The sequence below is a fragment of the Anomaloglossus baeobatrachus genome, chromosome 4 (assembly GCF_048569485.1).
Source record: "Anomaloglossus baeobatrachus isolate aAnoBae1 chromosome 4, aAnoBae1.hap1, whole genome shotgun sequence".
NCBI lineage: Eukaryota > Metazoa > Chordata > Amphibia > Anura > Aromobatidae > Anomaloglossus > Anomaloglossus baeobatrachus.
Genome location: NC_134356.1, coordinates 682,406,041 through 682,419,077, shown reverse-complemented (window position 1 = coordinate 682,419,077; position 13,037 = coordinate 682,406,041). Strand labels below are relative to the sequence as shown.

The window sequence follows — 13,037 nt, the reverse complement described above, 5'->3', positions numbered from 1 at the left end:
TCGCCTCAACCTTGTTAATTTGGGGCTTAATCACTCCTTGGCCTATCACGTAGCCCAAGTAGCGGGCTTCCGTGAGTCCCAACGCACATTTCTTGGGATTGGCTGTCAATCCGGCTGTTCGAAGCGCGTCCACCACCGCTTGTACCTGTTCCAAATGGGTCTGCCAATCGGAGCTGTAAATAATGATGTCATCAAGGTACGCTGATGCATACGCCTGGTGGGGTTCCAGCACTAAGTCCATCAACCTCTGGAACGTGGCCGGAGCGCCATGTAACCCAAAAGGCAAGACAACATAGTGGAAGAGACCCTCCGGCGTAACAAAAGCGGTTTTCTCCTTGGCGGACTCCGTCAGTACCCCTTGGTCAGGTCGAGCGTGGAAAAATACCGCGCCTGTCCCAGCCTATCAATCAGCTCATCCACCCTGGGCATGGGGTAGAGATCGAACTTGGATATTTCGTTCAATCCCCTAAAGTCATTGCAGAACCTTAAGGAGCCATCGGGTTTTGGTATTAGGACAATCGGACTAGCCCATTCACTCCGGGATTTTTCGATGACCCCCAGGCGTAACATTGTCTTTACTTCCTCCGATATGGCTTGTCGTCGAGCCTCCGGTACCCGGTATGACTTCAGGCGTACCTTCAGGTGGGGCTCGGTGACAATATCATGTCGTATCAGACTGGTCCTACCGGGCAGCTCGGAGAAGACATCGGGGTTCTGCTGAACCAACCGTCTGGCCTCTCGCCTCTGAGTCTTGGTGAGGGATTCTCCAATCCTTACTTCCGGTTCGTCCTCTCCGGAGGTCGCTGGAGCCGGAGGTGAACGACCCGAAGAGGAGGGAGATGGGGGAAAAAACAGCCATCAGGCTTTCCCGTTCCTGCCAAGGTTTTAATAGGTTGACATGGTATATTTGTTCAGGTTTCCACCTACCGGGCTGCAATACTTTATAGTTAACCACCCCGACTCTTTCCTTTATCTCGTAGGGGCCTTGCCACTGAGCCAGGAATTTACTCTCCGCCGTGGGGATTAATACCAACACCCGATCCCCGGGTTTAAAGGTCCGCACGGTGGCTTGTCTATTGTAGCGGCCGCTTTGCGCGGCCTGAGCCTCCTGTAAATGCTCCTTCACAATTGGCATGACCGCGCTTATGCGGTTCTGCATACCCAAAATGTGTTCAATCACACTTTTATGGGGGGTGGGCTCTTGCTCCCATGTTTCCTTTGCCAGGTCCAACAATCCCCGGGGATGTCGCCCGTATAACAATTCAAAAGGCGAAAACCCCGTGGATGCCTGTGGCACCTCACGGATGGCAAACATCAAATAGGGAAGCATCATATCCCAGTCTTTCCCGTCTTTTGAAATTACCCTTTCTTTGTCGCTCCATTGGGAGACCCAGACAATTGGGTGTATAGCTTCTGCCTCCGGATGCCACACAAAGTATTACACTTTAAAAAGTGTAACCCCTCCCCTCTGCTATACACCCTCCCGTGCATCACGGGCTCCTCAGTTTTTATGCTTTGTGCGAAGGAGGCACACATGCACGCATAGCTCCACAATTTAGTCAGCAGCAGCTGCTGACTATATCGGATGGAAGAAAAGTGGGCCCATATAGGGCCCCCGGCATGCTCCCTTCTCACCCCACTCTGGTCGGCGGTGCTGTTAAGGTTGAGGTACCCATTGCGGGTACATAGGCAGGAGCCAACATGCTGTTTTCCTTCCCCATCCCTGCAGGGCTCTGGGTGAAGTGGGATCCATAATCGGTCTCCAGACACTGGGACCGTGCTCCCTCCGCAGCCCCTGGGGAATCTGCTGGACAGGAGCTGGGTATCGTCAGGGACATGGCCCTGCTACTGTGAGGTACTCTGTGTCCCCTTGGGGACGGCGCATGGAGCGCTTGTGTCATAACACGCTGCAGCACTGCTGGGCGTGTTAGTGCGCCGGGACTACCGCGCTGATCGCGCTTGTTTGCCGGCCGCGCTTATAACTCTAGTCCCCGGCTTCTGCGGCCTAGTACCGCATATTCCCACCCCCGGGCCTGCCAGTCAGGGGAAGGGAAGGACGCTGCACTGGAAGATTCCCGCACTTTCTAGGGCAAGGTGCTCTGTGTCCCCGTTGGGACGGCGCATAAAGCACCTTGGGCCCAGACGCTGCAGCGACTGCGGCGTGCGTATGGGTCCGGGACTACCGCGCCGACCGTGCACTGCCGGCCGGCCGCGATTTTAACTTTAGTCCCCGGCTTTTGCGGCCTAGTATGGGATTCTCCCGCCCCCAGGCCTGCCAGTCAGGGAAAAGGGCGGGACGGTCGGTATGACGCCGACAATGAGGGCTGGAGTACACTGAGCTGTCCTCCGCCCCCCTCACTACCCACGCTGGGGCACCAGATTCCCGCACTTTTTGTGACTACGCCCACGCCTCCCTCCTCCTCAGAGAACGCCGTCAGCCATGTTTTCAGCAACTTCTGGCTGCAGCTGAGGGAGACCCGGGGCAGAGAATCTGGTGGCCACAAGCCACATCCACAGCCCCTGGGGGAATCTGCCGGACAGGAGACGGAGTATCGTCAGGGATATGGCCCTGCATCTACAGGTACTCTGTGTCCCCGTTGGGACGGTGCATGAAGCACCTTGGCCTCAGACGCAGCTGCGACTGCGGTGTGGATTTTTTGTCCGGGACTACCGCGCCGACCGTGCCTGTTTGCCGGCCGCGGTTTTTACTTTAGTCCCCGGCTTTTGCGGCCTAGTGTGTTAAACTCCCGCCCCTGAGCCTGCCAGTCAGGGAGAAGGGCAGGACGGTCGGTATGATGCCGACAGGGAGGGCTGGAGCACACCTCGCTGTCCTCCGCCCCCCCTCACTGATGACTATAGGCCACCAGATTCCCGCACTTTTGTGACTACAGGGACAGAGCCCTGCATCATAACGTACTCTGTGTCCCCTGAGGGACGGTGCATGCAGCATCTGTGTTACAAACGCCGCAGCGGTTGCTGACTGGTTTGTGAGACTGGGACTACCGCGCCGACCGCGCCATGTCTGCCGGCCGCGTTTTTAAATTTAGTCCCTGGCTCTTACGGCCTAGTGCCATATACTCCTGTTCTCGGGCCTGCCAGTCAGGGGTAACGACGGGACGGCCGACTGGACGTCGGCAGGGAGGGCTGGAGCATACGTTGGTATCCTCCTTCCCCCTCACTGAGCACTGGGGGGCACCAGTTTTTCAGGTGCTGTCCCCCCCTTGGTGCCGCAGTGTATATATATATGTTTATTTATTTTACAACCGGTACCTCTTGTGCGGCTATATTACGGGCACTGCACAGATGACAGCGACAGAGTTTGCATGTTGGAATCAGCAAATCTCTGAATAGCTTTCACATCACAGGACAGGGGGTCTGCTAAGATACTGGAAGCCTTGCAGTCCAGACCGATACCACAGGGCCAGGGAGCTGTGAGTTCATCGCTCCCGGGTCCCTCTGAGTCGGTACAACATCCTGGGGTAACACCCAGATCCCACGGTGAGAACTCCGTCACGGACCGCGGCCTCTGATAGGCTAAGCGGGCCGCTGGGAACCTTCCCCGACTTCATCAGGAGTGCGTGTTTCGATCACTCTAACTCCAGAGGGGCCGTCCAGTAGCACAGAACTTGACGGACAAGCGCTTACTAAGCGCCTTATTGACACGCGTTACCCTTTTCCCCCCTGATGTGCTTAACGGTTGGGCTCAGTGTCACAGGGTGGATCCTCCAGTCTCTAGGCTGGCGGCTAGATCCGTAGTATTAGGGGCAGATGTCCATCTCTCACGAATGCCACTGACAGGCAAATAACGCTTATGATGAAATCCATCTATGAAGCCATAGTCGCATCTTTTGCTCCAGCCTTCGCAGCCGTGAGGGCACTCCAAGCTATCTCAGCTTCTCCGGCTGAGATTATTGCGGTTGCACATAACTCTGCCACGCAGGTTGTGTCCTGCACTTCTCAGGCGTAGGTTTTTTCGTTCTACGCCATGAACGCCGTTCCTGGACTCTGCGAGCCGTACAGCGGTAGCATCCACCAATTCAGTGGCAGTCTGCAGGGCCATGTGGCTACGTGAATGGAAGGCAGGCTCTGCTTCCAAGAAGTTCTTAACCGGTTTGCCATTTTATGGCGACCGTTTGTTTGGCGAGCAATTGGATGAAGTTACTAGACAGTCTCGTCCTTGCCGCAGTCCAAGACCGATGGGTGAGAGACATTCTGTCTCACGGTTACAGGATACAGCTCTGCTCTCGTCCTCCGACTCGTTTCTTCAGAACATCTCCGCCCCCCGAGTGAGCCGATGCACTTTTTCAGGCGGTGAACACTCTGAAGCCTCGATGTCACAAGGAGACTTCCTACCATCAATTGACATCAAGGATGCTTATCTCCATGTGCCGATCGCACCCGAGCTTCAACGCTTTCTGCGTTTCGCCATCAGGGATGAACACCTTCAGTTCGTGGCACTGCCATTCGGCCTGGCGACAGCCCCACGGGTCTTCACCAAGGTCATGGCAGCAGTGGTGGCGGTCCTACAGGGCCACTCGGTGATCACTTACCTAGACGATCCTCTAGTCAAGACACCCTCCTGGGTGGCATGTCAACACAACCTGGCCATTGCTCTGGAGACTCTCCAGGGGTTCGGGTAGATCATCAAAATTCCAGGGTCAAAGCTGACACCGACCCAATCACTGACTTATCTCGGGATGGAGTTTTATACTCTCTCAGCGATAGTGAAGCTTCCGCTGCATAGTCAGCGTTCACTACAGACAGGGGTGCAATCTCTCCTTCGGGCCCAGTCACCCCTTAAGGCGCCTCATGCACTGTCCCAGGAAGATGGTGACAGCAAGGGAGGCAGTTCCCTTGCGCAGTTTCGTCTGCGTCCGATTCTTTCGGACACCGCAAATGGGACAGGAGGTCGACGTCCCTAGACAAGAACGTCTCTCTTTCCCTTGCAGCAAAACCTCTCTTCAGTGGTGTTTTCTTTCCACTTCCTGGGCGAAGGAAAATCCTTCCGGCCCCCAGCCGGGGCTGGGGTCACGACGGACGCGAGTCTGTCAGGGTGGGGAGCGGTCTTCCTCCACCACTCGGCTCAGGGAACCTGGACTCCGACAGAGTCCTCCCCTCGGTTAAATGTTCTGGAGATAAGGGCAGTGGATTTAGCCCTAAAGGTGTTCCAGCGGTAGCTGGACGGCAGGCAGATCCGAATTCAGTCGGACAACGCCAAGGCAGTTGCGTACATCAACCACCAGGGCGGCACACGCAGTCGTCAAGCCTTCCGAGCAGTTCGGCAGATGCGGCTGTGGGCGGAAGCCACAGCCTCCAACTTCTCCGCAGTTCACATCCCGGGCGTAGAAAACTGGGAAGCAGAATTTTCTCAGTCGCCAGGGCATGGACACAGGGGAATGGTCTTCACCCGCATGTGTTTCTAGAGATCTGTTGCCGTTGGGGAACGCCGGACGTCGATCTAATGGCGTCTCAGCACTACAACAAAGTCCCGGCATTCAGGGCTCGGTCCAAGGATCACAGAGCTCTGGCGGCAGACGCGCTAGTTCACGACTGGTCGCAGTTTCGACTGCCTTATGTATTTCCTCCTCTGGCACTACTGCCCAGAGTGTTACGCAAGATCAGGTCAGACTGTCGCCGCGCCATCCTCGTTGCTCCAGACTGGCCGAGGTGATCGTGGTACCCGGATCTGTGGCACCTCACGGTGGGTCAACCGTGGGCACTCCCTGACCGACCTGACTTGCTGCCTCAAGGGCCATATTTCCTTCGGAATTCTACGGCTCTAATCCTCACTGTGTGGTGGCTCCTAGCGTCATCAGGGATATCTCCAGATGTCATTGCCACCATGAGACAGGCCAGGAAACCAACGTCCGCCAAGATCTATCACAGGACTTGGAGGATCTTCTTATCCTGGTGCTCTGATCAGGGTTTTACTCCCTGGCCGTTTGCCTTGCCCACTTTCTTTCGCAAAGGGTGGCCTTCCTAGTGGCAGTCACATCACTCAGATGAGTATCTCAGCTGGCAGAGCTGTCATGCAAAGCCACCTTCCTGGTGTTTCACCAGGATAGGGTGGTTCTACGTCCGGTCCCGGCCTTTCTCCCTAAGGTATCCCCGTTTCGTCTTACCCTCTTTGGGTCCGCATCCAGTTCACCAATGTGAAAAGGATTTGCATTTATTAGATCTGGTGAGAGCACTCCGGCTCTACATTTCTCGCACGGCGCCCCTGCGCCGGTCTGATGCGCTCTTGTCCTTATCGCGGACCAGAGTAAGGGATTTCAGGTTTTCAAGTCAACCTTGGCTCGGTGAATCAAGGAACCGATTCTTGAAGCATACCGTTCTTTTGGGCTTCCGATTCCTGCAGAGCTGAAGGCCCATTCTACCAGAGCCGTCGGTGTCCTGAGCATTGCGACACCAGACTACGGCTCGGTAGGTGTGTCAGGCGGCTACCTGGTCGAGTCTGCACACTTTCACGAAACACTATCAGGTGCATGCCGATGATTCGGCAGATGCCAGCCTAGGTAGGCGAGTCCTTCAGGCGGCAATTGCCCACCTGTAAGAGGGGGCCGTTTTTCGGCTCTTTTTATCGAGGTATTCTTTTACCCACCCAGGGATTGCTTTTGGACATCCCAATTGTCTGGGTCTCCCAATGGAGCGACAAAGAAGAAGGGAATTTTGTTTACTTACCGTAAATTCCTTTTCTTCTAGCTCCTATTGGGAGACCCAGCACCCGCCCCTGTTCCCTTCGGGCTGTTGTTCTTTTGTGTACACATGTTGTTCATGTTGAATTGTTCTTTTGGTCCATGGTTTCAGTTCTCCGAACATCCTTCGGATTGAATTTACCTTAGGCCAATTTATAAGTTTCCTCCTTCCTGCTTTTGCACCAAAACTGAGGAGCCCGTGATGCACGGGAGGGTGTATAGCAGAGGGGAGGGGTTACACTTTTTAAAGTGTAATACTTTGTGTGGCCTCCGGAGGCAGAAGCTATACACCCAATTGTCTGGGTCTCCCAATAGGAGCTAGAAGAAAAGGAATTTACGGTAAGTAAACAAAATTCCCTTCTTTGAGCATGGTTTTCAAGGTTTTATTGAAACGCTCGACTAAACCGTCCGTTTGAGGATGATACACAGACGTACGCAACTGCTTGATCTGGAGTAGCCGGCATAGCTCTTTGGTCACTTTAGACATGAATGGGGTCCCCTGATCCGTAAGGATCTCCTTGGGCAACCCCACCCGGCAGAACACAGCAAACAACTCCCGAGCTATAAGCTTTGCTGCAGTATGTCTGAGAGGTATCGCCTCGGGATACCGGGTGGCATAGTCAACGATCACTAGGATGTGTTGGTGCCCTCGAGCGGACTTTACGAGGGGCCCCACCAGATCCATCCCTATCCGTTTAAAAGGGACTTCTATAATGGGTAACGGTACCAACGGACTGCGAAAATGGGTCAGGGGTGCGGTAAGCTGACACTCCGGGCAGGTTTTGCAGAACCGTTTTACCTCCCCAAAGACTCCGGGCCAATAGAACCTTTGCAATATTCGCTCCTGCGTTTTCTTGACCCCTAGGTGGCCACTCATCAGGTGTTTATGAGCCAAGTCGAGGACCCGCCGACGATGCGGCTGGGGCACCACCAACTGCTCTACCCCCACGCCCCGTATTTCATCTACCCGGTAGAGTAAATCCTGCTTAAGAGCGAAATGGGGGTACCTTACCTGGGCACCGGGCAGCTGTGCCACCCCGTCAATTACTGTCACCCGACTCCGGGCATGTATTAATGTAGGGTCCTGGAGTTGGGCAGTCCCAAACGTATCCCGGGACGCCTCCAACTCCGGGATGGGTTCGACCGTCTCAGCCTCTCCTGCCAATACCTCTAGGGGCGACCTATCGGGTTCACATTCTGTCCCTATCATGGGGACCCCTACGGCAGGTGTCCCGGATTCAGGATTGTAGGGCTCAGGTCCCGGACTGACCAATATCTGAGGAGACTTAGGGGGTCCCTTCCATAAAGTCCAAAAATAGGGCAGATCCCTTCCTAGGATCACGTCATAGGGAAGAGTGTTAAGAAGTCCCACCTCATGTTGCACCTGACCGCAAGGTGCTGTGATGGTGACAATCCCTGTGGGATAGTCTCGGCGGTCCCCATGTATGCAAACCACCCCCACGGTACGTCCTGTGGCCTTTACTTTAGCCCTCAAGGTGGATCGCACAAGGGTCACTAAGCTTCCGGAATCCAACAATCTTGTAACCGGACATCCATTCACCTGTATTTGGCACAAGTGGGGCTCCGTCTCTGGGGAGACCAGGTCAGCGGTACACACCACCTGAGCATACATTGAACCCCGCCGGGTAACCCCACAATCCATGGGCTCCGTGGTGAGTGGACACTGGGCTTCCATATGTCCCACCCGCTGGCATTGCCAACATCTAATGGGGACGGAAACCCCCTTGACGGGTTGTCGTTTAGGGTACAGAACCTTCCGGTCCTTAGGAATGGCGGCCGCGGCCTCAGACGGGACGGTAGGGGACTCCTGCACCGTTGTCAGCGGGGGGTCCTTGGCCCTAGGCTTGGAGGGGCCGGACCGACGGGCGGTACGCAAAGTCTCAGTGTCCCGTATCAAGTCCTGCGTAGCCACATGCCGCTCTACCAGGGACACCAATTGGTCGAGGGTACTCGGGTCACCCTGTCCTACCCACCGTTGAACGGTGACAGGTAAAGTGCGCACAAAACGATCCACTACTACCCTTTCCACCATTTGCGCCGGGCTCAGAGTGTCAGGCTGCAACCACTTTTTTACAAGATGCAACAAGTCATAGGCCTGGGAGCGTACGGGTTTGGCTTCCTCATAGAACCACTGATTTACCCGCTGAGCCCGTACATAGGTATTCACCCCCAACCGAGCCAGTATTTCGGCTTTTAGGGTCACATAGTCAATGTCGTCCTCGGTACAGAGGTCCAGGTACGCTTTTTGGGGTTCCCCCGTCAGATAGGGCGACAATACCTCAGCCCACTGGGGGGTCGGCAGCTTTTCCCGCTCGGCCACCCGCTCAAACACCGCCAGGAACGCTTCCACATCATCCCCCGGGGTCATCTTTTGCAACGCTTGTCTCACCGCTTTCCGGACGCTGCCGTCGTCACCCGGTCCCGGGGTTGTTGCTGCTGGTCCGGCACGGATCGACTTGGCCAGGAGAACCATCTGTTCTTCGTGCCTTTTTTCCTGCGCTTGCAAGGATTGCTGCTGACGTTCCAACGCCCGGAGCAGGTGTGCATTGGTCTGTTGCTGCTGTGCATTAGCCTCTTGTAGCTGTGCATTAGTCTGTTGCTGCTGCCTTAGTATGTCCTCCATGGCGTCACCGGGTTTGGGCTGTAGTATAGCCGCTCGAATCCAGGACATGTGCTGCTGGGTCACCAGGGATGGATGCTACACCTCACCGGCTGTCATGCCCGCATTCTCCACCATATGTGAGGTAGCACGGTCGGCTGCGCAGCAGAAGACACGGGATCCAGGCATTAAGGTTCACAGCACACGGTTTTAATGTCCAAACAAAAGTCCACAACAATATACATGTGCCTCTCCAGCAGAGAGCTCAGGGAGTTGTGTTCACTCCCCCACACCCGGCACACCTGCCCTTGTTCCTGATTCTATTTAACCCTTCCTTCAGCCTGTAGGGAAACAGCATAAACCCTAGAGTGGATTTACTTTCTATCATGGAGTGAGCACAACCGGGGCGAGACATACCGGCCGTCATAGATAACCCCGGTCACAGTCTCACAGGACATAATGGGGAGATGATGATGTTGTGAGGACAGGATGAGGAGATCATGATGATGTGAGGACAGGAAGGGGAGATGATGATGATGATGATGAGAGGACAGGATGAGATGACGATGTGACGAAAGGATGAGGAGATGATGATGATGTAAGGACAGTATATGGAGATGATGATGTGAGGACAGGATGAGGAGATGATGATGATGATGCAAGGACAGTATATGGAGATGATGATGATGTGAGGACATAATGGGGAGATGATGATGATGTGAGGACAGGATGAGGAGATGATGATGATGTGAGGACAGGAGGGGGAGATGATGATGAGAGGACAGGATGAGGAGATGATGTGATGAAAGGATGAGGAGATGATGATGTAAGGACAGTATATGGAGATGATGATGAGAGGACAGTATATGGAGATGATGAAGAGAGGACAGGATGAGATGATGATGTGACGAAAGGATGAGGAGATGATGATGTAAGGACAGTATATGGAGATGATGATGAGAGGACAGTATATGGAGATGATGAGAGGACAGGATGAGATGATGATGTGACGAAAGGATGAGGAGATGATGATGTAAGGACAGTATATGGAGATGATGATGAGAGGACAGGATGAGATGATGATGTGACGAAAGGATGAGGAGATGATGATGATTATGTAAGGACAGTATATGGAGATGATGATGTGAGGACAGGATGGGGCGATGATGATATGAGGACATAATGGGGAGATGATGAGGATGATGATGTGAGGACAGGATGAGGAGATGATGATGATTATGTAAGGACAGTATATGGAGATGATGATGTGACGAAAGGATGAGGAGATGATGATGATTATGTAAGGACAGTATATGGAGATGATGATGTGAGGACAGGATGGGGAGATGATGATGTGAGGACATAATGGGGAGATGATGAGGATGATGATGTGAGGACAGGATGAGGAGATGATGGTGATGTGAGGAGAGGATGAGAAGATGATGTGAGGACAGTATGAGATGATGATGTGAGGACAGGATGAGATGATGTGAGGATAGGATGGAAAGCTGATGATGATAATGAGGTTATTTTAGTGATATCATCTACATTTCAATTTCTGCTCTCAGGCTTATCCATCACTGAAACCACTTGCATCCTGGACGCGAGATCTGGCTTTACGTGTGGAGATGTTTGCTCGCTGGGCGGAGACGGCTCGTCCACCTGTCATATATTGGCTTTCAGCATTCACATTCCCAACAGGATTCTTGACTGCTGTACTGCAGAGTGCAGCCCGACAAAATAACGTAAGAGTCTGATCCCTTCTACAATGGCGGATTGGCACTACAAGCTGTACATACCACTGAAATGATGACCATGCATTGTCTCTTTTGTAGGTGTCAGTAGATTCTCTGTCTTGGGAATTCATCGTCTCAACAGTAGATGATAATAACCTGGTGTATCCTCCAAAGGTGAGGGTTAGCCTACGTAGACACGAGACCTCTGTATATTAGCAGGATCCGTACATGATGCTTATGATGCTTATGCTTTTTTCCTCAGGATGGGGTGTGGATCCGCGGCTTGTCCCTGGAAGGTGCCGGCTGGGATAAGAAAAACTCCTGTTTAATGGAAGCAGAACCAATGCAACTTGTGTGTCCTCTCCCGACTGTGCACTTTAGACCCACAGAGAGCAAGAAGAAGAGCAGCAAAGGTACATAAGAGGCATTACAGGAAGCTGTAAAACTTCTGGATACATCCATATATGTATAAAAAAGCTTAACATATCTCCATTCAACCTCTCTATTCTCTCAGGGCTGTATTCCTGCCCCTGCTATTATTACCCGGTCCGGTGTGGGTCCACTGGTCGAGCCTCCTTTGTGATTGGCGTGGATCTTAAAACCGGTTCATCACCTCTGGAGCACTGGATAAAGAGAGGAACCGCTTTACTCATGAGTCTGGACAATTAGCGCTGCGGATCTTCACACCATTGTTCCCTTCTCTCCATCCTGTAGAGGGGATCAGCCATTGTCTTACTCATGTATTTATACTTGTAAATGGTATTTACTGCACATTAAAGGTCTTTAACTTTTGCGAGTATGGAGGGCTTTTTTTATATCTGATTTACCTTCAAATTGCGATGTAAGAAGTTGTCCTCGTGGCCAGAAATGCTTAGTTCTGAAGCATCCCTGTCTTCTGATAGCGACCGCGCCTGGGTACTGTGAAGTTTAGGTAAAGACTGACTGACTCTTATTCTGCACTTCGCCCAGGCAGCTGGGTTTGCTTCTTGGCAAATCCTAACTGTTTACCTCTTCTTGTCTCATAAGGGCTTTGACATTATCACAATTTCTGGGTTTTTTTTGAGGAATGACTACAGGTTCTCAATGGAATTTAGATCTGGGGAGTTTCCTGGCTGTGGAAGTAACTTTACCTCTGTCCTCTGCAGCCCAGTCACTGTATTTTCTGCAGAATGTCAGTCTATCCTTGATGTTTTTCTTGAGGAGAACTGTCTTCTTTGCTACCTTTACTGACACCAGGTTAGCCTCCAAAACTCTTTGCCTCACTGTGCTTGTAGATGCACTGACACCTGCCTGCTGCCATTCCTGAGCAAGCTCTGCACTGGTGTTGAACAATTCCCGTAGCTGAATCCTCTTTAAGAGACGGTCCTGACACTTTCTGGACTTTCATGGGTGCCCTTAAACCTTCATGTGATGGTGGGAAATGGTATAGTGTGTATCATGTTGTGTAGATTCATATTTTAAGCTTGGTTCACTGTCCATTATTTGTATTGCTTGTGTGTACATTGTATTGTCTGTAGGTAATCACCCCCTGTAGTGTTCCTGTCCCTATGTTTGGGTGGAGGTGGGCCTGGAATCCACCTTACTTCTTTGCTTACCTGGGGGAAGGAGGCAGTCTGTTTGAGAACTTCAAGAGTGAAGCAGGAAGATTGAACCTCTGAGGTAAAAGCTGCAGCTCCCCAGAGAAACCTGGACTTTTATCGCTTATTTGATTATATTCATATTTCTGGACTAATTTGACCCTCTGTATGGTGGATTATGTTAAGGACCGTTTGATTTGCTTGGAATAAATGGTTATTGGATTGTCCCGCCATCTCTCACTCTGTTGACTGTGTGATATGGGAGAAGGACCACATCACAACTGGTGGCAGCGGTGGGATCAACAGAGCACAGCCTAATGGAGATCCACCCACAGAGTGAGTACAGAAACTGGACCGCATCCAGTCTAAAGGAAAGAGCCAGAGATATGGGCCTGAACTACCAGGGACT

The 13,037-nt window shown here is 52.7% G+C and overlaps 1 protein-coding gene across 1 annotated transcript in view; it reads left to right on the top strand.

Annotated features, from left to right (window-relative positions):
* DNAH2 (dynein axonemal heavy chain 2) overlaps window positions 1-11,950 on the top strand; it is a 253,646-nt gene extending 241,696 nt beyond the window's left edge. The window contains exons 85-88 of the mRNA XM_075346717.1: window positions 10,884-11,060; window positions 11,151-11,225; window positions 11,314-11,464; window positions 11,566-11,950. Of these exons, the coding sequence (XP_075202832.1) occupies window positions 10,884-11,060; window positions 11,151-11,225; window positions 11,314-11,464; window positions 11,566-11,720 (558 nt within the window). The 3' untranslated portion in view covers window positions 11,721-11,950. The remainder of the gene's footprint in view (window positions 1-10,883; window positions 11,061-11,150; window positions 11,226-11,313; window positions 11,465-11,565) is intronic.
* The last annotated feature ends 1,087 nt before the right edge of the window (window positions 11,951-13,037 follow it).